General features: G+C 40.0%; 1 protein-coding gene and 1 long non-coding RNA gene across 2 annotated transcripts in view; both read right to left on the bottom strand.

The window, feature by feature from the left end:
* EPAS1 (endothelial PAS domain protein 1) overlaps window positions 1-26,040 on the bottom strand; it is a 77,389-nt gene that overhangs the window by 9,141 nt on the left and 42,208 nt on the right. The window contains exons 3-8 of the mRNA XM_026059498.1: window positions 24,564-24,754; window positions 13,979-14,130; window positions 13,290-13,374; window positions 12,665-12,783; window positions 12,356-12,558; window positions 3,374-3,480 (exon numbers count right to left, since the gene is read on the bottom strand). Of these exons, the coding sequence (XP_025915283.1) occupies window positions 3,374-3,480; window positions 12,356-12,558; window positions 12,665-12,783; window positions 13,290-13,374; window positions 13,979-14,130; window positions 24,564-24,754 (857 nt within the window). The remainder of the gene's footprint in view (window positions 1-3,373; window positions 3,481-12,355; window positions 12,559-12,664; window positions 12,784-13,289; window positions 13,375-13,978; window positions 14,131-24,563; window positions 24,755-26,040) is intronic.
* Window positions 15,696-19,100, bottom strand: LOC112962917. The gene is made up of 3 exons (XR_003252454.1): window positions 18,899-19,100; window positions 17,142-17,389; window positions 15,696-16,527 (listed from the first exon to the last, which is right to left on the bottom strand). It is a non-coding gene; the product is annotated as an uncharacterized LOC112962917 (long non-coding RNA).

Consider the following 26,040-nt stretch of genomic DNA (forward strand, 5'->3'; position numbering starts at 1 on the left):
TTGTTACTGTGTTTATCTTCCTATAGCTGAAGTTTGTTGGTTTGTTTTCTTCCTGAGTATTTAATCATCCTACATTTAATTTATTTAGACAAAGTAGAACATTACCTTTATTGATTAAATACTTCTGGTGGAACAAAATCAAAAGGCTTTCATTTCAAAGTGTTTCAGTGACTGGACTGTTCTGCTCTGCTTGTGAAACATAATTACACTGCTTCCTAATCATCAGCTCATCAATAAGAGTCATAGTGTAGGCACCTATTACATTACAAAGAAGCTTTTTACTGCTTTAATCTTTTTTATTATTATTATTCAAAGCATGTCATGTTCTGATATAATAAAATACAGCAGAATCCCTCCTTGGAGTAATCTTGCAAATTACTAATACACTTGTAAATGCTGACTTTGTTACCAACTCTGTGTGCAAGTCTCTGGCTTCAGAGTGAACTTCTCGCTTTCTTTTTTAATACACATTACCTGTATCTTGATAGAATTAGGAACAGCCCAGTGAAATATGCTCAAATTATATTCCTTATATTTGGATGAGGAAAGGAGGAGGCAGGGGTGTCTTTAACTGCGCACAAAGTTTGTTTTTTAATTGCTGAGAAACCCTTGAAAAATATGAATCATTTGGAAGGCTTGTCGAACTTCTGCTATGTACTTTCAAATGACATGTCCCAGATGGTCACATTCAGCTCCCCACTCAAGTCAAAAGCAAAATTCCCCATAGCTTTAATGGGAACAAGACCAGACCCTAAATGGAAGTAGTTATAGACTATTAATTGCTGAACTGGAAAATGTAGCTCTGCAGTCAATCTTTTGTGTAGTTTTATGTAATAAGACAAAGATTTTTCATCTTGCTTGCATAACTTGTGAAAAACTGGGTATGCTAAATAGTGCCAAATAAAATTCTAATCTTCCATTTGATGAAGACTAATTAAGTCTTTCATACTGTATATGCAGCTATGCTTCCAGCCAAGAACACAAACACTATTATGGCTTTTTTGAATGCCGTGTTGTTATTTCATCTCAAGAAAAAAAAAAATCACAGTATAGTAGAACTGCAATAAGCATGACTTGTCAGTAAATTGGAGGGAAGGAGAGGGAGTGAATTCTGCTTCCATCCAAAAGACTCATTTGAGGTTTCTCTCCCTCTCTCTCTTCACACTTCTGTCTCCTCCCTCCATTTCCTATGCATCTTTACAACACAAAGTGGTTGGCATTGGCAGAATTGATGGCTATGCTGTCGTATGAACATATACTCCATGCATAGCATATCTTTAATAAAAATGATTGTTTAAAAAAAATACAAGTGTGGTGACCATGAATTCCATGTTTGGTTTTGTATTATGACTTGTGTCTCTTTATATATGGATATTTCTATGTATAAATGAGCATGGCCAGGAAGAACTAGTAAGTTCTGTATAGCTGTGTACCTGTTGGTTATTCTGTGCGCTAGACAACATCTCATTAATAAATATTGGCACGCATTAAGAAAGCGAGGGGTTTCCTATTCAGAGCGCTTATGGATGCTTGCGCAGTCGCAGCTTGCTACCTCTTTGCCTTTGGGGTCACTCAATGAGTTGGTAGAAAGCCCGACTGTCCTAGAAGACGCAGGATGCATTTATCTCGGTACAACAAAAAGGGTCCAATTTGCTGGTGATGTAAACTGACACTCCTGTTATGGGCAACAGCATTTTTCAGTTTAGTGCAGCACAGAGTTTGGTCCACTGCTTTCAACAGCAGAGATCATCCGTGCTGATCCTGTCGCACTGTATACACTGTGCAATCACCCATTGTAGTTTGACCCTAAATATTTATTATCTACATAGTGCATAGTGCTTTGAGTAGCCATGTGCAATTTTGCCGCTATAACTGACCTCTCTAGACCTTCCTTCGACCGCCTCATGATCAGGCCTCATGCCTAACAGCACATGTTTGCAGGACATGGCCCTATTCAGTAGCCACAAATGACATCTAGATGCAGCTTCTGCTCTACATGAGGTCAACCTAATTGTCAGAGTGAGGAGCAATCTCCATCAAAGCCTGGTCAAGACGGTTACTAGAACCTATCCCGAAATCTTTACAGGGACAAGTCTTGACTCAGTGGTCCTATCTAATTCATTACCACCATGGAGTCTCCCTCCTGTTACCCAAGAGGTTACCAATGGTCATTTCTGTCCCCTCTGGCACTGTCCCTTTCTTACAAATTTAATTCAGCAATCAGAAAACAGCAATGCAGCAGCCCCACTCATTACTCACGATGATTCTTGGTAACCCAATGTAGGATATGCACACCCTACCTATGAATATCACTAATTACTTTTTGCTGCTAGAAGCATAAATAGATTTTCTAAGAAACAATTTTAACAAACAGATTCCCAGACAACTTTCCATAAGTATGGTATGATTTTTTTTTTAAACGGTTCTGGAAACAGGATGATTCACACCAACACTGTTCTACAGCATAAACTTTAATCACTGCCAAATATTCTTTCAAATAACATTTCAACTCTAAGCTGTCCTGTATCCTTGCCACTATAGCTAATATATTCCCTTGTTGCTGTCAGACAGTTATTTTTTGCTTTACTTTGCTCTCAAAAGTACAGCAATACTTTTTGTAAGTATATTTTGGGGGAGTAACTCCCTACAGACATGAGGTAAGTCATGGTCTTTTTTGCTGAGGCACAGAGACCTAGATCATAGTAACTGCAAAGTGTTGTTTTTTTGTTTTGTTTTTTTTGTTTTGTTTTTTTAAACTTGTGGACTCCAGTCTAGCAGCTCTTTTTAATAATAAAAACAGCAGAAGTGGCAGTTGTACTGGTTCTTTCCCAACAAATCTCCCATGCATTAGTTCAGTGGTTATAACAGAGGTGGGAAACATCATTTGTACATTAGGGCATCTATGCTGTATCCAACCAAAGTGCCACCTTTAAGGACAGAAACTTAAGACGTGTTTCAAAATTATTTGATTTAAATCTTATGTGAGAGAGAGGAAGTGTAACTGTGTGGTCTATTGAAGAGAGGGAACAGATAGTCAAGCTAGTATTGCCTAACTCAAGTTTTTCCAATTTTCATACGATCCGTGTGATATCCCTTAGAGAGACAGAGATTTTCTTAAGAGTAATTGGCACCCAAATTTAGTTTAAAGTATGGCAAAATCAAACCCTGTGGAAATAACAGCAGCAAGTTTCAGCCAGACACACCCAGTAGCACATAAGCTTCTTGCAAACGGTAAATTCTGCCCTCAGAGAATACATGCACATAAAAACCAGCCTCACACACAAGGTGCATTTATATTTTCAACTACACATTGAGGAACCTGGAAGTTGTGCTTTCTGTGCAAACTGTGAAGGAAAATAAGAATATGACTTACAGTTCTGATGACTTTTGGTCATATTCTCTGAGTCCAAGGCATGGTAGAACTCATATGCTGAGCGGCCCAGTAGCTCCTCTGGATGGTAACCAATCAATTCTGTTATTCTTGGTTAAGAGAAAAACAAACATTTTAAATTCATGTCACCTTAGCCTTACGTTTACATGTGAAGAGCAGCTATTAGTTCTAGTCCTTAGACTCACAGAACCAAAACCACACTGTGAAAAATTCAAAACTTCCTAACACATGAGGAGCTATCGAGGATGTCTAATCATGTTCCAAAATGTTTCCATGTTCAAAATAAACTGCCTTTTACTACCACCGTAAAATTGCTAGGGTAGTCGTTACACGTGCTGCAAATTTTCCCAGGCCTATTGCACAGTAGCTCTTATAGAAAAATCACAACTGGAAAACCATGGCTTACAAAGTGATTTTCTCAAAATGACATTTCTCAAAAGACATTTCTCAAAATGTCTACTGCATACAGAAACCCCCACTACCATCATTTGGCATAAGATGCATGCAAGGAATAGAGGGTGACACCATCAGATTTAAAAGTATATATATTTTAAAAAACATATATAAAAGGGTTAATTCTCTACTTTTGGTATTGCATTTAATAAAATAAAAGTGCAAGGTGAGAAATTAACGGTGGTTAAAAAAAAAAAATCTGCTTTTCTACTTAGTGTTTCTCAATTATATTAGAACTTTAGCCCATGGATTAGGTTACTTGGGTGAGTAATCCACAAACTAAGTAGGATTTTATACAAAGAAAGCCAAGAGCTCCAAAACTAGACTGTTTTCAGAGTCTTTATGAGTACTCAAGGCAAGGCAGGATTTCTCACAAGTTCCTGAATAAATAAAAAGAGCTCATCAAAATGTGTAGACAATTTTCTCTTAGCGAGGGGGTAGAGGAAAAGGGTTTGGTTTTCCTAAATTAAATTTGAAATAGTCACACACAACTTTACAGGAAATATGGTTAGTAACAAAACAAAACCCTCTATAGGCTGTCAAAAGCAAAGATACCATGCCTGCTGGAAAAATAAGAAAACATCACTGTTTTTCAGTGAACCACAATGCTCTTGCATGCCTCTTCCTAGTTTCTAAACTGCAATAATAACTTTCAATTTTGCAGAGACTAGCAGCAAAAACAACTACAAACCGATTAACTGACTGCTAAGTTGTCATAAACCTTGGAAAACTGGGACGTTTGCAAAGGAAGAGTCACATCTCAGCACATAACCACTATTGCTATGCATGGTGGCATGCCCACGTGCTCTGCCCTATAACCAACTCCCTTGGGAAGGGTTTATCTGCCACCACAACTTTTGATTAGTGGCATTACTGCATTACTACTTTTAAGACACACATCCTCAGTTGGGTGTGCTCCCTTGAAGGATGGTATTGGCCCAACGCTCTAGACAAAAGCATGTCTTTACAAGACAGACATGTAAATACTGTAAAACAAAAAAAAGGAGAGCATGGCAGTCATCTCCTGGATCTCCCTCAAGCAAGGAAGACAAGTAAGATGTAGCTATTTTGTATATGGTTTGAAAGCCAAGGTGTTGAGTCAGCTTTTCCCTCGCCTCCGCGGAACTATATAGCTCATACCCGCAGGACACCTTGGTTGTGTCACACTGAAAAATACACTCTGTCCTGATTTCCGTGGAATGAGCCTGTGTTTATAATAGTTTAGTTAAGCAAATACTGTAGTTGATTTTATTGGATTTCCCCATTGCTGCTCATCAATTTTCTGGCTAATGTGTCTGACACGTCAGGAGGGAAGAACTGGCAAAAAATCTTCCTTTCTGAAGGTCCAAGTATTTACAGCATTGTCTTTCCTAATTGTAAATAACCTTTTTCACATGTACAAATAACGAGTCCTAAGACTTGTTATGAGTTAGACCAACAAAGGCCAAATTCTTGAATCAGGTTTCAAAAAAGGCTGAGATTGCATTTGTGTTTTTGTCTCCTTTCGTTGACAAGTTTCTGAGCTTTTAAATTGCCCCCCGGTCAAATATAGAACTTTTCTCTGAAACCACAGTTGCTTTTTCTTTTTAACAAAAGCATAAGTTCTCACAATGAGTTGGTCATAAGAACTGGAGCATCAGGAGAGAACACCAAATACAAGAAGGAGTCCTAATAAAATTGAGGATCCCAAAACACAGTTGCTGCTTCTTTTCATGCAGTCAGCTGGGACACACTGGTGTAACAGGCCAGAGACTTTTGCCAGGACCAGAGTAAGCACACAGTCTTTAAAAACAGAAACCATGGCTCTCTGGTTAGATAATGGCATAGAACCATAAAACTATCCAAATCAGTTTGGAGCTCATTGGGGAAGGCTTTTAAAATTCAGGAAGTTCAGGATTTAATCTTAATCCAGTCATCTGGGTGTCGCAATCAAGCAGAGGTTGGGAGGGGAGAGAAGGGAAATAAAAGTAATGAATAAAAAGAAGTATCATGCTTTCAGCAGCATCAGTGTAAATCCAAAACTCTACCACAGTCTTAATTGGGTGTCAACAATGGAATTGAGATTGCAAGGAAAAAAAAAAAAAAAAGTGCATTACGCAGGCCTAAGGCCTCTTAACACTTAGCATATAGGAATTGCAATCTCTGTGCCAAATTTTTTATTCCAGTCCTGTAATGCCCCTCTCACATTACTCCTCACTGATTTGTTCATAACTATAAAATTACCTTTCTTGTCATTCCACGGCACAGAACTTGTGGTATGATCCTGCTGTGAGGATGTCAAATTTAATTAGATCTCATGTAATCTTGGATTAAAGTTAGCAAGAGATGGGTTGATGTCCTTACTTTATTTTTATCTTTGTTTTGTATACTTTTTAATTGTTTATAGTGTATCGGAGAACTTCCCTCAATCCACACAATACTGAAAAATTCTAAACCCATGCTGGGTAACAGTGAAATACAAGTCAAGATTAATTGCTTTAAAAGAGCTACTTTTTAAAAAATTGGCTAAACTGCCTCCATGACCTTGTTAACTAATCTGTTAACCTGCTACCACTACTGGGCTTCATTACATTTCCCTTTAAAAACTCTTGGGAATAAAGTGGGGGTTTTTAGTAGCGTAAGGTTTTTTATTTATTTATTTATATCATGTTTCTTTCTCCCACTCCAAAAAAACTAAAACTGGCTGAAAACATTTCGTAGATATATTTTTAAATACTGCCGTTTTTATGACAGCTGTCCTCTCTCCAAGACTTGTTAACAGTATTGTTTTGTCCTGCTTGAATTGGCAGATCACACACTCCTGTATTCCTCCTCCTCCTTGCTCGGGAGCTGCCGATTTTGAAGAGCTTCAGAGCCCCCAGGCTGCAGCCTTCACAGCCCTGCAAATCAGATTAGCCAGCTCCACGCCGCAGTGTGCACCGGTGCTAGCGCCAGCTCCCCAGTCTCACACCCGTCCCGTGACTCTCCAAGAAGCAAGTACTGGCAGTTCATGAAAGAAGACCTAAGCAGCTAAGAGGCTAAACAACACCTGGGCCAAAAACACAGTAAAGGAGTTAAAGAGTCTCTGCACTGAGTTCCCTTGAGAATTGCTTTGAGTTTTGCCGCTGAGGTGCATCCTCCAAACTGCATGCTTTCCACGACAGCCTCCAAGGGATACGCATTGCCAAAGGAACATGCAGAGGACTAAGTGCAAAGGAAAAGGCATTCTACAGAGCCAGGAGAGGGAGGACAAACCTGAAAGAGYCATAGAAAAGTATATGACCCATGGGACCACGCATTTATAAAACCGGAGTCCAGAACACAGAGACACTTACTTTTACCTGGACACTGGATAGAAAGTTGCTCTTTGTGCAAGCTGTGGAATGACAAAATCGCAAAACAAACTGTAGGGTAGCTTTGGATGGCATTCCTGCCGTGCTAGGCTTTGTGTTGCCTTTGCATTTACAAAAACTAAATTGGTGCTAATTAGAATAATAGTAATTTTAGTTGAAGGAGACAGGTGGGCTGAGAGGCTGTTTATTCTCCTGTTAACCACTCTTTTCTAAAAACACAAATACCTTTGGGAGAATCTTAATTTTGCCAAACTGGCACTTTGCTAAATTTGTCACCATGATGTAACTGTGGTCAAAATCTCAGAAAACACATTAAAGAAAAGGGTGGTAGCCCTCAAGTGCCGATCTGTCCCAGCTACCACTATTTAAATACTTTTTAAGCACTACATTTCAGTTTCTCTTAACATACCCATTTTTAAGAGTAGTTGAAAATTCTTGGGATGTGGAGTAAAGGCAAAGTTTGTGCTTAGGGTAGGTGATGGAGAAACAAAGGATCTGAATCCTATTTCTGGATTTGTATGACTTTAGCTCATTTTATTTCTCTGAGGCATGGCAAAAAATATACAAAGCTCACTGCTTCAAAGACTACATTTCTTAGAAATGAGTTACTACTACTTCTTTGCTTTTCTGTCTCTTTATAGGAATACAAAGCTTTTTTAGTCCATACCATTTCTTGAGTTAAAATAGTATCATAAGAATAACAGGAATGAGAAGTCAGGCTCTTTGTGAAAGACTACTGTAATGTTTACTGCTCATAAAAAATAACTAGGTATATATTCTTAAGGCCTTATGTGGACTGTGCGTGTGAGGGTGTGGAACTCTAGACAAAGTCTTTCTTTATTCAGACTGTTACCAAGTTATTGAAGTTAAATTGGTCTTGACAGGAACAAACAAAAAAAATTATGCTTTTAAAGCAGAATGAGTTAAAAAAAAAAATAAACCCATTCCTCTGGGGTAAAGCTGGTAAACACTCTGCCAGCCTGCTAGAGTGAGCTGCATGTTGTTGTGGCAGTCCTGCTAAGTACCCAAATTTACTGTTGAGAGGGATCCCCAGATAATCCCAAAAGGCAGTAGAAAGTGGAGGCACATTCATGGCTGCCTCCACTCTAACCCAGGTCAAAAATGTGCAAAAACCTGAGACCCCTGTCCACTGCTCCGAGGGACAGCTGTGCGATTTCAGATGTATCCACCTTGCCGGTCAAAAAAGAAACTAGATGGGTACATTAAAAACTTCACCAGGACTCAGTGTCTTTCCTACTCATTTGGTCTATCTAGAAGAAAGTTTATTAACGAAAGACGTTATTCCTGTTTATTATTAAGAGCTACTTTTGCCAAATGAGGATCTTTAGCTTCAGCTATCATCACTGGCATCTCATTATTGTATCTTTCCCCTGAGCAAGGAGGGAGGGGGGGACAGGAAATCCATTCATGTGCTGATTTGCAGTCTCATCTAATTTAAAAATATTATTAAAATATTATTAAAAATACAGGTCAAATGGTAAACTGACTTTTAAACCCTTATGTAAGGCACTACGCCTGAATATTTCTGTTTTACATGGACAGAACTGGAAACACAATACAACACAGTTTTCTTTCAGTTGAACATAGACTGGATTCCACACATACATTCATATTAGAAGAAAACTAATCTCCTAATTTGGACTGACACTACCGAAGTTGCATCTTTTTGTATAATCCTAAATGCATCTATTTTGAATCACCATACATCCTCCATCACTCCCTTTTCTTCCTCACCCCCTCCATTAAAAAGTTCCAGTGAAAAAAGGCAAACAGAGGATAACTAATTCGGTTTCTTGTAACCACGAACATACAATTCTCCAAATCAATCATGCTTTCACAGTAATGGACAACATATGCTTTTCAGCACATCAATGCCAGGAAACTGGTTGGTATGTGACACAACCTTTGGCATCATTGCATGTACCTCTAATCCACTCCCACTATCCAGAATAGATGTATTTCCTTATCTGTCTCTCCTCTCATGTATACTGTCTAAAGCAATTACAGGCAAAGAGCGCTTCCCCCCGGCTTTCGCAGCACCCCAGAGAGAGCACGTGTGTCAAGGTGAAAAGCTGATGTCACCCGCAACGCCACAGTATTGTTGGTGCTTGCAAAGCCCTGGTGTCCGCCCAAATACAGCTCATGGTTTTCCCCTGTTAAGTGTGAACCACGCAGGCGCACACTGCGTGCGCTGGGGCACCTGAAGTAGTTTGGGGGTTTCATGGATATTTTGTATCAAATTCAGATGCAGCTTTCACTTCTGTTTCATGGCTTTTCCACCTCTAACTGCTCATTGCCCTAGTGGCTCAACAGGGGAAGATACTGCTGAGCATCAGTTATGCCTCCAAAGTAACAGAATTCCTTTCATACGCAGGCTTGCCTTTTTTGGCCTAAAACCACCCTCACCAGAGATCTTCCCCAACACAAAAGCATTGTACAGCTGAAGTAAACCCTTACTCGGATTATTGAATTGTACCACTGATCAGCATTTCCGCATTACAGCTAAAATAATCCTTCCTTTAAACCACTTAACCAAGATAACCAGAGCAAGGGAATGTTTCTAAACAGCTCTCCATTAATGGCTCAAGCAGGCATTTAACAGAAAAGCAACTTGAATTGTGGACCTTATTTTTAATATTTATATCTCAAAAACTTTTCTCTACAGGTCCATTGCCTCAGTAAAGCTGTTTTAAGAATACCAGCATATTCCACCTAGCCACAGGAGAGTCACAGGCTCATATATATAAATTATTTTTGGAGGGCAAACTATGTAGGCTGGTGCATCACACATTTGAAATGAGGGAAGGGGAATTTCTTTGCTGCAGAAAGGCAAGAGTACTTTGAGAAGGGTTTAGGCATCTGACTGGCACATGCTGTTTTTCCTCCCCCTTCTCCTCAGTTTTCCTTCAGACTGCATTCACATTCCTGGCATAAGCTGTTCCTTTCATACAATTTGTTTAGCAGCACCGAATTTGATAAGAACAACTGAGTGTTTTGCACTTTTGTGTGTCTACCGATATGTCTTCCACTGGAGAGAAAGCGGCATCCTTCTAGGCGAGAGCAGAGAGCCACAAGCTCTGCTGAGGGGAACCTGGGAGGTGCCCAACGTTTGCCTCCTTCTCAGGCCTTGCTGGCATCTCACCACTTTATCATGATCTCAATAAACCATAAATGAAACAGCCAACTAAAACTATCTAGCAAAATATGTGCTGTTTTGTTGCCTGGTTTTAAAGAGAAATTGCTGAAACTCCCTACAGGTTAAATCATCCAGAGGAAGCTGCTGTATTACACTGCCATATGAAGAGTTTTCCCTGTAAATCAGCTCCCACTATTTAAAACAAGACTTCATTCTTCTTAAAACAAGTATATGCATCTCTAATGGGAAAGTATTGGTCCCCCTAATTCTCCTTTATAATTGTTTATAAAGTCTGACAGAGACATGCAAATACTGTAACATAGTGAAACCCCCTCTTACTCTCCTCTAGCCTGTCACTGAGTAAGTTTATGGTAATTATGGGGCATGTTGCTTTTTATAATGAGTCACTACTATATTGTTGGATTTTTATCCCAGTAGCAAAATCCTATTGATATCTCAATATTTTCATCTTAAAGTATTTAAAAAGAAAATGTGATGTGTTTTGTTGTAGTTGCATCAAAATACACCATTAGTGAAAATTTTCAGAATTTATATCCAATGAATTTTTCTATGCATAACTGTGTGTGCGCGTAAACATTGGTCTAGTGTGCATTATGGGCAATGCTTTTGAAAACGAGTGCCTCTTTACCCTGAATGCATATACATACAGGGTAGGCTTCTGTACCTTCCTGGAGACAGTATCTTACGTCTCAGTCATTGTATTTATTTTCTGAGAATCCTAGCAGCTTTCTTTAAAGAATGGCTAACATGCCTTCATACAATTACCTTCTACTTATCTGAGCAGAACCGGCCTGGTGCAATTCACAGTGCATTTCTAGTTACCACATATTTGCTGCTAAATTCTCAGAGAGGACAGAAGGTCAGTCACAAGTTTCACACATGTAATCTTGCTTTCATCCACAGCTGCTAAACCTGCCAGTTTGTACAGTTGCTTCATCACATTATTTAAAACAATAATCTTGCCTGGAACAAGTTTAAAAAAAAAATCCTCAAAAGAACAAGAAAATAACTAAGATCTCAGTCCTGACATTTTTTTCATAAGGTTCAAGCATATGTGTAATCCCATTGGCAACCCCTTAGGTGTCAGCAGTTCCAAGTAGCTCTGAATTCCCAGAGACTAGTGTCACTAGCCAGAACCATCAAAAACTTCATGTCACTTTCAGGGAAAATCTCATAAACTTTGGAGAAGGTAGGACAGGCAAGACTTTCTGGAAAAGACAGGGCAGAAGGAAGTTGCATGGGAAGGGATCTCTGGTTCACTCACGCTCACTGGGAAGAGGGGTCCCACAACACTTGGGCGGGGAGAAGAGACACATGGTATGAAACGCCATGGAGATCCCYGGGGAAATTATGCAGGGGGATCTCCATTTTTTCACCCAAGAGGGAAGCATGAGGGAATGGAGGACACAGGCCTCTCACCTGACCCAATATCTTTCCTTCTCTGCCATGTCATCACTAAAAGAAGCAGAGAGATAACCAGCAAAGGTTGTTTTTCACTGAGCAGGAGATCATAACTCTTGCAGAGCTGCAGATGCTCTGGACTCCTTAGCAATTCTTAGCTAATCTTGGAATAAAGTATTTTCCAGCTAACGGATTATATTATCTTGGGTCAAACCAACCATAAAACTGTCCTTGATTAAGGTCTGTAAGGCATGTCCTTAGAGGCATTCTCTAAAAAATGTAATAGAAATCCTCTTTACTCCTCAGTTTGTTAAGACCTAAGATGCTTATCACTCTAAATTTTCTCATCTTCTGCCAGTGAACTTGAGCTCGTCACTCAGAAGGAGGAGAAAATACAGCAGGAGGAGTATCGTTTTTCCTAAACCAAGATTTGAGGTGGGTTAGGTGAGCCACTAAGTATCTGTCTTGATAACAGATTGTGTTTTCTTCCAGTCCTTCCTTACCAGGTCCCACACAGGAAGAAAGTTTCAAAGGACTGACTGCTTGTTTGGTTCGGGAAGGTAGAAACATCCATGAAAAGGAACAATCAGTGGAGTTTACCTGTCATCACAGTAAGTAAATTTCATGTCCATGCTATGGCGACTCAGGAAGGTCTTGCTGTCCAGGGGGATATCGATGTTTGAAGGATGCTGAATAGGCTCACACATTATTATAAGGCAGGTGAGAAGAGGCTCTTTATACCCACACAGAGTATGAGGAGGGCAAGTGTTATATACTTTAACTTGTCCAGTGCAGTGCAAAACCTGAAATAACGATTTTTGAATGAGAGACAAACTTAGAATATACTTTTTCTACAAGCCAAAATGTCTTTTTAAATCAGTAACACTTTTTATAGCTAAAATATGGTACCTTCCATGTAGCAGATTTGAGGTTAACAGTTCTGCCTCTGTTGGTAACAGTGCATTTCATCCTCATGAAGAAGTCACGCTCAGTTGACATCTCTTTGCTTTTCTTTCCAAAGCCTGGACCTAGATAAGGAAAAGAACAAATGAATCTTCTCACTTTTGCTTCTTAACTCCTTCTATTTATAAGCACAAAAGATTCGTAAGTAATAATAGACTAATTATCAGATAATTTATCTGCAGAGACCATCAAAGATGCATGGACCAATGAAGTGCAGTTTGTAGATCTGAGACCTAAAACTTTAAGTGGAACTTAAATGGGACTGTGCATTTAAACCTATGTTTTAGCCTGAAGCACATAAATCTTTGCAAACAGTTACAAGTGAAAACATTATGCCTGTGTTAACTTGATGAAAGGAAAACACTAAACAAGCAGTTCTTAATGGTATCATACTTAAGCATATTTGGCAAAGCAAAACAAAACAAATTTGCAAAGCACTGAATAACAGTTAATGATTACTCCAGGAATGAAAATTCTCTTTACTATGACTAACAGATCTCTACTGTCAGCCAATTACTTCATTTGGTTATTTAAAAAGCAAACAGTGACTCTTTTGTATTTTCAAGATTACCATTTTTCAGACTCAGATTCTCTCGAATTTCTTCATGGTCACATGGGTGAGTGAAGTCAAAAATGCTGTGTCCAGTTAATTCCACCTGTTCAGAAATAAAAACAATATTTAGCCAAAAAAAGCAACTGCTAATATATATAAAATAATATAATACAAATAAAATTGTACATTGAGACAATTTCTTGGGAATCCTCATTTCTTGATGATAATTTCAGTTGCTTATTTATCTGTTTCTAAATACTACCTATTTAGAACAAACCGGTCAGTAGAACTAAGTGTACTGATAGCAGCTGAAGGATCATTTCCAAACTTTTTGAGAGAGGAAGTAGGACAACATGCTAAGTTTGACCACTGCAGTGTGCAGTGGATCATAACTAGGTTTAACTCAATCTTCTTTAATAGTAATTTGTCCTGTGTCCTCTAATTAATCTGTTTACATTGACTCCACAACCATATCCAATTGGCAACTCAATAGGGTGCGCAAAACAGCACGCGACATCTGATCAAAATCCTCTGAAAACTTTGGCTATCTTTAATAATATAAAAATGCCCATTCTGTTCTCCAGAGCAGGATCGAGGAGGGCAAGCCTTTTTTTCAGTGACACACAACTGTTTTTCAGCATTTAGGCATATGTCTAGTTTCTGGGAATTGTATTACAAAGGCAGGAAAGTGTTAGGGAACAAGTTACCTGGGTTAGACCCATGTATTTGTTGACATTCTCTGACAAGAAGATCATGTCTCCATCCTGTGTCACCACGGCAATAAATCCCTCCAAAGCTTTCAGGTACAAGTTGTCCATCTGCTGGTCTGCCTCTAGTTCATTCTCATTGTCAGCGCATACTGAAAAAAGGACAAAAGCGTTTAAAATCTTCATCTTTCCTAGCTATCCTTTTTCAATACAATCACATCCAATAAAAAGACAACAAAATACTTTTCTGCTGTTAGAATTTCCTTTCCATAATACTGTTCTGGTGGGAGTGTTCTTGAGAAGAAACCAACCTGCACAGTATGTGAAAGGGAAATCCTTATTATTAGAAAAGCAGAAGGTTTTTTTTCTAAACCTTTTGATAAATATATGTAATAAACCCTTTACTCACCCTATATTATGTGTGTTTCTGCAAGATGTGTTTTCAGTATGCAAATCTGTGTTAACACATATATAACCAGACACTGAGGCACATATTCTTAGCGCATATTCTTTTGGCCTCAAGCATCCTTTATATCTCCCAACAAATACATAAAATGCAGCAAGTATTATAGAAGGTAAGCAAAATTTGTGCATTCCTAGCAAACGGCCTAACAAAAGACATTTACATGAATTCAGGTTTCCTAAGAAGTTCAAATACTTTTCCTATTAAGAGTGCCTAAATCGACTGCTCCACTCATGAGGGAGACCTCTGTTAACAATGCCTTCAGTATAAAGATTAGAAAAATGACTCCCTTGCTGTCTTTTTGAGGAATTTCCCATTCATCTAACACATCTCAATAATTCCCAGGAAAAATACACATCCATTCCCCTGATACCTGCTTTTTCAGTTGCAGACTTCTGAACTCCTTACATGCCACTCCACTGAACTCCGTCATGCTCGGTTATCTACCCACCTCCTGTCCAGCCAGGAGAAAAGACTCCGTATCCTACTTGCATCCTACATGTTTGTACATGTAGAGGAAGGTTCATGAATCCAGCGCATCTTATCTTTCCTGGGGAAGTCAGGCTACTGTTGTGATGAAATCTAAAGCCACACTGATATACTTAAGAAAGCATTTGTGTTTTTTGGTTAATCATCTCCCTGTTGTGTTTTTTGGCTTTTCTGTGCAGGCAATTGCCTCTTGCCTTCTCTTCAAAATGTTAAGGTTGTTAAAAGTTTCAATTCTGTGACTAAGAAGCCTGCAGGAGATGATTTGCAGGTGATTAGTATAGAGAAGTTACTGTGTAGGAGTGGACCCAGTAATTTCTTGCCATGTTTTACATGCAACTTCCTAGCCTTCTGGGTTTTCTTAGGGAATGGTTTACAGGTATCACAGCTGTTCCGTGCCCCTCAGCCAGCTAGGTTAGGCTTCTCTGTACAATTTTACCTGTAAGCCTGCATATTTGTGCTCAGTCATTGCAAACCTATGCAGTGGCAGAGCAGGCGCTGGATAATGGAAAAAAAAAAAATCCTTGCTTCAGGATAATGGATAACAAACTCTAATAATCCTGTACTGCCAAGGCCCTAGCCACCGACAAGCCCCTGGGTAAGCCCTGTCCTGATAGCAGGCGCTGGGTGGCCCGCGGCAGCCCGAGTGGCCCGCGAGGAAGCGGCGAGGGCTCTGCCTTCGGAGCCCTCCTCGGAGAGGCGCGCAGGAGCAGCCGCACTGCACCTGGCTGCCCAGAAGGCTCCCGTCTCACTGGCATCAGCCTTAGTTGCAGGAGCAGGGAGAAACTTTTCAGTTTCTTGGAGAACTTGGTTTGCTTTGTGGGCTTAATGTTGCAGTTTCAGCATACCGTTTTTGTTCTCTAGTACATGTCCTAGTCACACAAGGGAATATTTCAGTTTTATTCTATTCCTCCCTGAAACAACACATTCATCATTTTTCTTCATGTTTCTTGCGGAAATGCTCATTTTGGAAGAAGTCTAGAAGCATAAATTCATTTGCTTCTGGTTCTATCACTTTGTATTTGTTTGTATTGCTTTGTAAAACACATATTAGGTTTGGGGGTTTTTTTGGTAGGGAAAAGGCTGAGCCAACTATACAGTTTTCACTTTAAAGTATTAATCGGTTAAGATTTAAGGACAAGTTCAATTATACCTTCCTTTATATCTTCCACAACTGCCTCAGCTAGTGCCTAAGGATGGACTGGGAACAAACGTAGAGAGATGAGCATTGGCAGTGCAGAGCTGCCCCAGACGCTGTTCAGAGCGGACGACCCTCGGTGACAGAAACGACAGCAGCTGCATGCGGCTGCCTCTGCCTCCCGCTCCTCACGGAGCCCCTCAGGCAGCAGCCCATCGCCCCGGCGCAAAGAAGGGAATCAACAGACGCAGTCTCAGAGCCACTGGGAGCACTTAGCTAATCCTCCTCTGCTTCTCAGCACCAGCTCTCGCGAGCAGGGAGGAGCAGTGGCTTGCCGGGGATCACCAGCACAGGCTGGGCATTTATCGCTGAGCGTCTCTGCGCTGTGAGTCAAACTAGACGTGCAGGGGGGCCAATTCCTCCTTAGCACAAAGTGACTGGCTTCAGGAAATTACATCAGGGCTAGAATTTAAAATACAAAAAATACACAATAATATATGTGAATAGTGTGCACTTTGACCATAATGACATTTAAAAAAAAAAAAAAAAAAAGTTAAGTGACCATCTGCTCCCAAGCTTGTTTCTGCTGTGTAAAGAATGTCAAGGGTTTTTTTTGACTTTTCCGGAAGCAAACAAATGGTTTATTCAGCAGGGATCATGGCTGTAGCCCAAGACAATCAGCCAAGTGTGGGTTCAGAGAAAAAAATGACTTTTCAGCTCTAACCCCAGACCCTCCTTTCCATTTTTTTTTTCCAGCTCATTAAGTTTGCATTAACAAAACATCACCATTCAAAGGCAGGAAGACTATTCAAAGCATTTGTATTCTTAAATGCTTCCAACAGTGAAAGACAAACACTTTACTTGTATTATCAGATGATTAAGTTTGCTTTTCCATGTACATAAATTATATTACTTATACAAACACACACAGAGGGCTCAGGATCACTCACATTGGGGCTGCAGGTTCAAACCCTTAATGTCCTAGTTTAGCCAAGCACTTTAATACAGAGTCAGCTTTAAAGCATGTGGTTATGGGGATTTGTTGGATGGGAGTTTAACATTTTTATTAAAGTTACCTTAGTCCAGCTGGAGGCACCTGTGATGTGGACTGGGAAGAGGGAGGGCGGAGGGTTTGTGCTGCTGCGTGCCCCCCACCTCATCCTTCAGCTTCCCTGCTAATAAACTCCTTTGCACCCCTCGCTTCCCTCAGCAGCCCCAGCTTTAACGGGCACGAGGAGCTTGCAGATGCACTCAAGGGCACATCATGGTTTCATCTGGTGCTTAACAGGGCACGCTCCCATCCTCTGCAAGACGGCAAGGAAGTCTACAGCAAAGAAATACGCCGGACGCTATTGCAGGGCCCCTGCTGGGCCCTGTATCAGATAACTTAGCTGTATAACCATACTAATATATATCAATAACATCCCTGGGACGGCTGCAGTTACGCCTAGGAAAATCACTAGCTGCTAATATCTTTATACACAGAGAATACACACATAAGGAGCTTGGTACATCAGAAGCAATACAGTTTTTGCCACTAGCAAAAATCTGGTTTTCTTTAGAATTAATCTATTTGGTAGAAGAAAAACAAATAAAGCCATTGCTACTGCCAGCTGCTCCCAGAAATCCCTGTGTTCTTTCATTTTGCTTTAAATATTCTTTATTAATTTACTTTGGGGCCGGACTGGAGCATTAATATAAGAAAATTCAACTTCAAATGAAAAACATTTGAGGAAGCTGGGACCAAATGAAAGTAAGAGGTTAGGATGAGGAAGTGGGGGCAGAATTTAACCTTTAGTTTCCCAAAGGTTTGATGTCACTTTATCTAGGTAGTAGCACCTAATGTACCCCAGCCAGAATTTTGCCAGTCTCACAGAGAGGTAACTATGGAATCAAATAGCACTGATTTTTAGGTAGGACTTTTGTTGATTTTAAAATAATTGCCAATCAAATTTTGAAATAATGATGAGGTTTTTTGTTTTTCCTGCAACTTTTTTCATTTCTCCCTTAATAATGGCAGTATTTCAGTGCAGGCACCGTGGCAATATAGCAGGGAGACTGGCCTGCAAATATTTCAATTTAAATAGAAATTAGCATAAATATATAAATTATTTAACTATAATTCAGCAGAATGAAGTATTACAATATGACTGTTCATATTATAGTTACATTTATGGATCCCAGCCAAGACTGTTCTCACATAGCACTAGGAAGCCAGTAAATGAGAGAGAATCCCTATCCAGCTTAGATCAGGAGATCAGATCAAGTCAGAGGGGCACAGAAAAGTTGAAGTGACCTCCCCGGGGTGACTGTCACAGCTACAGCAGCATCAGGACCAGAGCAATGGTGTCTTGAGTCCCAGTCTGATGTCTCATCAGTGGTTCCTATTGCCCCAAGGCAGTATTGCTCAGTCTGTATTCATTTTTTATCTTACGCTTTTTCTAATCAGTTCTGTTTCGAAAAATTTTCCAAACACCAAAGTAGGAATTATTAATCAACAAGAAACTTTGAACTGTTATGGCAAATGCTTATTGCAGTGTTTATGATAACCTTTTATGCTAAAAATAGCTCTTGTAAACAAGCTTTGATTAATTCCCACTGTCAGGATGTGCACTGTTCCCAAGTTTAAGAACACTTTTTCCGTAGATGCTTGCTCATTTCCTTCAGTCCAGCCTCTTGGAACAAATCTGAAAGCTCAAAAATCAGGCTCTCCTTGCAAGAAATAACTGCTCAGGTATAAACAACCTCCTAGCAAACAGCCTATATTCATTTCAGCACCTTTGATCTGGCTCAGAGGTGCCTTTGTGTAAATTCAGAGAAACAGCAGTGATACCTGGAGTGCCTACTAGAGCTCACACCATCCCCTCCACGTAACCTTCAAGCCTTTGTGTCTTATCCTGAATCCTGAAGACACCCCAAAAAGTTTCTTGGCTATTATGCGCAATAGATACAAAGCTTTCACTGTCCTCTTGCTAGCTGCCATTCCTGATGAGGGCTGTCAAACCTCATGATGATGGTTAGCAGAAGCTAGGGAAGATCCAGCAGCAGCTCTATCCTGCAGCAGAGAAAAAGTCGCTTTGAGACAGGCTTGTCTCTTCCCAATTTCTTGTTTTGCATCAAAGGAAAGCAAGTGGGTTTTATTTTGGTCTTGACAGGACAGTACATCCTGTTCAAGGGGATATTTTCAATGTGTTCAATAAAAACTTATCAATTTAGATATATCAAAAAAAAGCTACTCCTCAGCTGGAAGCTTCCTGAAGGGCTCTTATCTCTAAGTGCACAAACAACTTTTATAAGGAAAACACTTATGTTACTGGTGCTTTGCAGTTTTATTACAGAGTTCGTATCTAGCCAGATCACATAGGCGCTGCTCCTAAAAAGGTGCTTCGATTCCTGTTGCAATCGGTTTTGAACGGGGGCTCTCAGGGGCACACAGCATCCCGGCAGATCAGGCTTTTTTTCCCCACCAAATGCAACATTGTGACGCACTTTTCTAGACAAGAGAGGGTACTCTAAGCAGCTGATGCGCTCCGTACATAGACCCACTCTCACTCCTAGCGGCACGGTTGGCACAGGACTATTTTTCCAATTCAATAAAAGCAAACAAGCAGACAAGCTATTTTTAAAGCACTGTTTTATGCCACAATGGCCTGAGATTAGCTGCGGCTTGTCCAGACATTCAAAACAATGCCCACACCACTTCTCCCTATAGTATGCTCTCCCTTAAAAGCATAGAGTAAAGCTATTTTTTCCCCTCTGCTCCCTGCTGGCTTTCCGGCTCTGTTGTCTCCCTCCCTTGAAACAACTTCACACTGGCTTCCTTGTGGCCTCCCTTCTCTGAAACAGCTTCCCGTCTGCTTCCCTGCTCCCTCCCCGCTTCTTCTGCTCTCTCCCTGCACAGGAACAACTCCCAGCCAGCTTCCTTTACTGGTCCCCTGCACAGAAAAGACCCCTGGGTGACATGCATGGGATTAAAGAAAGCTCGAAAAAATGTGTTTGCCTGATTAGTCTAACTAAAATGTCCCCAGTCCTGACACACACAGAAACTCATGGATACCAAAGAGCTCTGCTTCCAGTAATGCCTCTCTCTCAAGTGTGGTCAGAATAACCACTTACATTACGGGCACCACATATTAATGATACCGGCTTCTTAGAGTGGACTCTGCTCTTCCCAGTATTCAAACAATAGCAGATTGTCTGAGGCAATTGTCAAGCAACTATCATGCTAACCAAGACAGCTACCCTTTAACAAAAAAGTGGGGGGTTTTTTGTTTGTTTGTTTGGTTTTTTTTACCATCCATTAACCCAAAAAAGCATTAGGAGAATTTACTCATGTACAAGCTATAGTATAGAATAAAAGGAGACATGTACTGATATCAAATTTTCTGACTATACTAAAGACCATAAGACCCTAACTCCAGAAGCTCCACTACTGGTAAGCATCAGATGGTGATTTCCAGTAGTGACTTTATGTGGGATCAGAACCTTTACTTGAAAGGAACAAAGATCTATTCTAAATTTATCCCAACCCTTTTAACGCAACGATGGCAAAATGTATTATGCCAATAGAATTAGAAGACATCTTGAAAAATATTTAAGACGATCATAATTAAATGATATTTCGACCAACATTCCAATTATACTGTGTACTGTTCTGTGCACAACATGGAAACAGTATTATAAAGCTATTGTTTCAGTTTGCTTCCTGTGATACTAATCTCAATCAGGCTGTCAGACTAACAGCCTGCATTTCTAAATGTTAAAGGCTTCCTCTCCAACATTCCCACACAGAATTGCCTACTGTGAAAATCAAAGGGAAATGTGTTACTAAGTAAAGAAGCAACTTTTATAAAGCAAAATCTGGCATTTTTTACCCTTTTGAACTCTAAGATATACAACCAGCTATTTCCTATTGTGGTAGGAGACAAGGGCCAAGCTCAGACCCGCCAGTGCCTGCAGGAGAACTGCGCTCTTGCATCGCCGAGCCGGGATGAGCAGAAGCAGGTACCGGGGCAGCGCTCCACGGAGGCTCTGATTTGAGGGCCCTGCCAGGCATCGGCTGGAGACCGTGGCCACACGCTTCTCTAGACCCCAGCTTCCCAAGAGGTAAAGCATCATTATATAGGCATAGCTAGTAAAACAGTCTGATAGGTGCAAATGAAAAGTCCTACTCCACATCAGGGAATAAGAAGAAGGAGCCTTAGACACTTGATGCCAACTGCCTGAGGGCTGGCAAGTCGCCTAAGGCCATCTCTAAAATAAGGAGCAGGAGGCTGCAGGAAGATGAGGATACAGTCCTGGAAAGCCCTTGCTCTCTCTGTTCCCAGCAAAATTGCTGTGAAATGAGGAGGTCTGTCCCCATTTGAGAATCATGCCCACAACTGTAACATAACATAAAATCTGGTGTACCAGTAGTTTTTGATAAAATAAATAATAAATACTGAAAATGCTAATCAAGCAGTACTTTTTTTCTCAACTATCTTTTGAATTTTTCAAGGTGGACTGCAAGCTTATTTTATTGACATTGTATATATAAACGCAGTAAATGTTATTTTAATGTTCTAAGAGATTACAGAGGAAATACTACCACTTAAGTCCCGTTTATACTAAGCATCTAGCCCAAATAATCAAAACCGTCTCCATGAAGACAACATAAAGCCAAGAGGGGGTCTGTGGGCCGAGGCAGTCGTTCATCTTGCGTCTATGCTGCGGTTCTTCCCCTCCCCATTTCCATGTTCACCTGCCAGGGACAACCCAACACCCCCTGCGTTCACGGGCAGGGGCTCCTCGCATGCTACAGAAATTAACAGCCAACTCCAGGCTCTGAAACGGGCAGCGCATGGACAAGCACCACACAATCCCACTTCCTGTTTTGCCCCGTACTCTTCTCAAAATGCTTGCAACAAGCAGCAATCGTCTTTCTGCGCGAGCCGAAGACTGTACTGAAAGCTACGGCTTTGAATTAAATTGGACAGTCTTCTGGTGAAAGCTGGCATTCTGGTCAAGACCAACATGATTCAGAAGCTAGTGCAGCCCAGGACTAAAGATTTAAAATCTGTTCTTAGTCTGCTTTCACATGAATTGATCAGAAGAACAACACCCTACCTATATTATGCAACCACTGTAGGACAATGTTATTAACCAGTTTTTCTGTTCGGAATGGCCATATTTTTTCAGCAAAGCTCACCAGCAAGAAGCCTGCTTAGAAATGCCTAGGTTCAATTTTACAACCTCAGAGAGCAAGAAGGGGTTTCTCAATTAATATGCATTTACTTTCCCTAGACTACAATGATACATACGTGCATCTTAGGAAGTGTAAACTGCAGTGCAGTCACAATGAGGAACAAGTAATACCCTGAAGGTGATATTCTGACAATGACAATAAAAGTTCTATCTCTAATAATGCCTCTTTATTCTAAACCTTAAAAATTATCTTTCAAATATTCAGGACTAAATTAACTTTTAGCCTTCTTGTTTAACTTGGCCAATTAAATGTTAGCTATATCCAGAAGAACATAATTAGTGGCTAAGGTCTTTTGGCCTGGGTTCAATCATTTCAGCCTATTCTCAATTCCAGAAAATAAGACCCAACTTTTCCCAAAGAGTTCCCTTTTAAAGTGTCTTAAGATCAATTCCTCAAAATGGAAACATTAAAGATTATAAAACCCTGATCTACATCTCAGGTGTCTAAAGATACAGCTGTGGACCAATTTGCATTTGACTAATAACACCAATTTTAAGGAAAGGACTTAATCCAAATCGATATTTAACCTGGGGAAGGGGGATCAGATTTGCTGCTAGATTTACAGTTAAGCAAATAGCTGTCATAGGTGAAGCTTGGAATATTAAAACACAGATTATCACAACTGTAATGTTTCATTTCTGGATTCCTTTTTAGCTATTGGGTTATGGTGGTACTTCAAGTATGTAGTACTTCAAGAAATGTAAATCAGCTGCATGAATCACATTCTTTTTCAAGCACCACCACAGAAAAATCATATATAAATATATATGTGTGTGTGTGCATGTGTATACAAATACATATATATGTGTGTGTGCGCATGTTAAGCTATTTCATTTCAGCTTTCCAGACACACACACATTATAACATCATCTGTTACAGTCACTCAGAAGTTTTATTTTCCTATTCTTTGACAGCCCTGGCTCATGTCATATAAATACAAAAACACAGCTTCAGCTTTTCAAATGAGAAAACAACTAACAAATTGGCTTGGTATATGGCATTTTTAAGAATATTTACCTGTTTTATGTTAGCTTCCCCAAGTATTAATTGTATTAGGAAAACAGAGATGACTTGCAAACACTGTTCAGCAAATAACCTTTTCTTTTTACAGAAGTAATTGTTAAAGAAATCAGATTCCATAAGCTAAGATTAAAATGCTCATATTTTATGCAATAGTCTTAGCACAGCCCAAAAAAGCTACAAAATCTACTGCACACAGGAGCAGAAATTCATCTGTCATATTTCAGACTAACCAACAACTAACCAACAGCATACTCCTCCACAAAATGAGATACTTCCTAATAGCATTTATTAAAGCAGTTGTTACAGTATGACTCAACTTTTCTAAAGAAAGGAAATGAAATCGTGTTTTGGGAGTTTTGCCATTAATGTGGGAAAAGACAGTATCTTGGCTTTACCTTTCAYAAATAATTCAGGCACTGTTTTGTTAACATACTCTTGACACTTAGAAGTCACCATGTGAAATTTCTCCCATAATCATCAGTTATTTTCATTAATCCTGTACACTACTCAAACCATAGATTTCCAAAGTGATTGCTTAAACACGGTTGTAAAATAAGAATATTTTGTGATTTTTATCAGTTTTCACGGCCTATGAAAATGATGCTGGTTCACATTTCATACTAGTCCAAAATGAGCAAGATTCTAATTAAACAGAATCCATCCGTGTCAAGTATTTAAAAGTTGTTTGCTTTGGTTTTCTGAGTCTACCATGCCTTGGACAACCTATCTGCTACCTATTATTGGTGTATAGGACAATTAGTCCTTTCAAACAAAGTATTGGACGTTCAGAACTTCCGAGCTGCCTTTTAAAGGCACTTGAACAAACATGTTTCCCAGCCAAATTAAGATTTTCTTGTTTCAGCAGGGAAGCCTAAGATGTGCATCTGAATTCTGATTAAGCTCTTGAACGCTTAAAATCTTATAACTGAGCTTAACGAACCGTATTCGAGAGTTTTCAGAATCTTTTGAGATAGGTAAAATTGCATCAGTTGTTATTTTGATAAAGGAAGATGTTACGTGACTAGAAACACTCGAAGTTTTCTCCTATCCTGATTAAAACACACATGGGCTGATGAAAAAACCCTGCAGCTTGGTATCTAGTTGTATTCCCACAATGGCAACAGTTGTGCCCTGTTTTGACTTTGGGACCCTGTGCTCAGAGAAAACCACGCACAGCCTTTACCGTGCTGATGCCAGCCAGCATCAAGGACAGCTTCCAGCCAGACCTTACCGGAAGACAAGAGCTTGTGCGTGCGTAAGAAGCTGATGGCCAGGCGCATGATGGAGGCCTTGTCCAGATGCGAGCTGATGTTGTGGGGCAGGGGCAGCTCGTGGGCCAGCTCGTAAAACACTTCGGTCTCTTTGCTTCGTCGGCATCTTGCGGCGTCTCTCGACTTCTCCTTCCTCCTCTCCGAACTGCTCCTGGGAGGCAAGGGGGAGAGAAAGGAAAAGGCATTTCTTGAAAGGCAATTCACGACTTGAGAGAGGCATTTACAGGAGTAAATCTACTTGGTGATGAATCATTTCGGTCATCTGGGTTAAATCAGTTTGCCGGACATCTGTATCTGTTTGCTCCTTTTAAAATGGGAATTTGGAAGGACTGCCACAACTGCAAAGGGCTCCGATTCTACTGAAATTAGCCTTTGGACCCCCGAGTCTCCATTTAAATGTGATAGGAGCAAAATTTGCCTCAGGCCAGAGATTCAAAATGAAATGGCAAACCATTATTCCTGGGCTTCAGGATACGTGAAAAGCAGTGAGATATCTAAATCCCTTCTGTCCAATCTAAATTAATTTACTCCAAAAATGCACTAGCCCAGGGTGACACTGTTTCAAAGCTGCAACAGTTGTCATGGATGTGGTTATATTATAGGTGAAATGAGTTGCAATGGCTGTTCCCTGCATTAAAATAAAAGTAATAACAGGGTATCAAACTGTGTTTGTACATACAACTGTCTCAGCTCCTAACCCAACACTACTCTGGAAAAACAGTTTTCCTTGACTATGAAGGATATAAAACAGGAAATAAAATATTGTTGCATACAAGTAATCTCTTTAGTCAAAGTTATTCTAATTAAGTCCCCATCTCTTCATGGTCTATCAAAATAGATTCTTTCTTGAGTGAAATAACATGACTGACAGAGCCAGCCTCCTTCAGGCTCCACAGAGAACAGAAGAGCAGGAAATAACAAATGGGAAGACATTTTATAAAGCAAGTACGCAAAATTAAGCCACCAAGGGGCATAAAGCAACACTGAACATGCAACAAATGCAAGGACTGCATTTATTATGGACTTGGGATGGGAGAGTTTAAGAGAAAACTTCACTGACTTTCATGTTGCTTTATAAGATACTTTTTTATTTCAGAACACAAAGAACCATTTCCACTAAAAGGTGCTTAAAAATCTTCAGCTGTTCCAACCCCATGTAGTTCTGCCGATAATACAAGAGGTACCTTCACTTGCATTGCTTGAGGTTTTGCACTTTAGTCATTTCAACACATAATATATTTATTTTCCTGGCAAACTCCTGAAACACTGTATCAGTTCAAATGGCACAGCCTGGATGAGCACAGAACGTGATGTGGGAAAAATTAACCATACAATTTTTGTTGCTGTTATTGCACATTCATTTCTAGAATCACCAGTGGCAGCTCTCCATTTGCAAGGCCTTCTAAAAATGAAGCATCTTATAACCTGCTTTTTCCA

This window comes from Apteryx rowi, unplaced genomic scaffold, assembly GCF_003343035.1.
Source record: "Apteryx rowi isolate R43461 unplaced genomic scaffold, aptRow1 scaffold_158, whole genome shotgun sequence".
In the NCBI taxonomy this organism is placed as follows: Eukaryota; Metazoa; Chordata; class Aves; order Apterygiformes; family Apterygidae; genus Apteryx; species Apteryx rowi.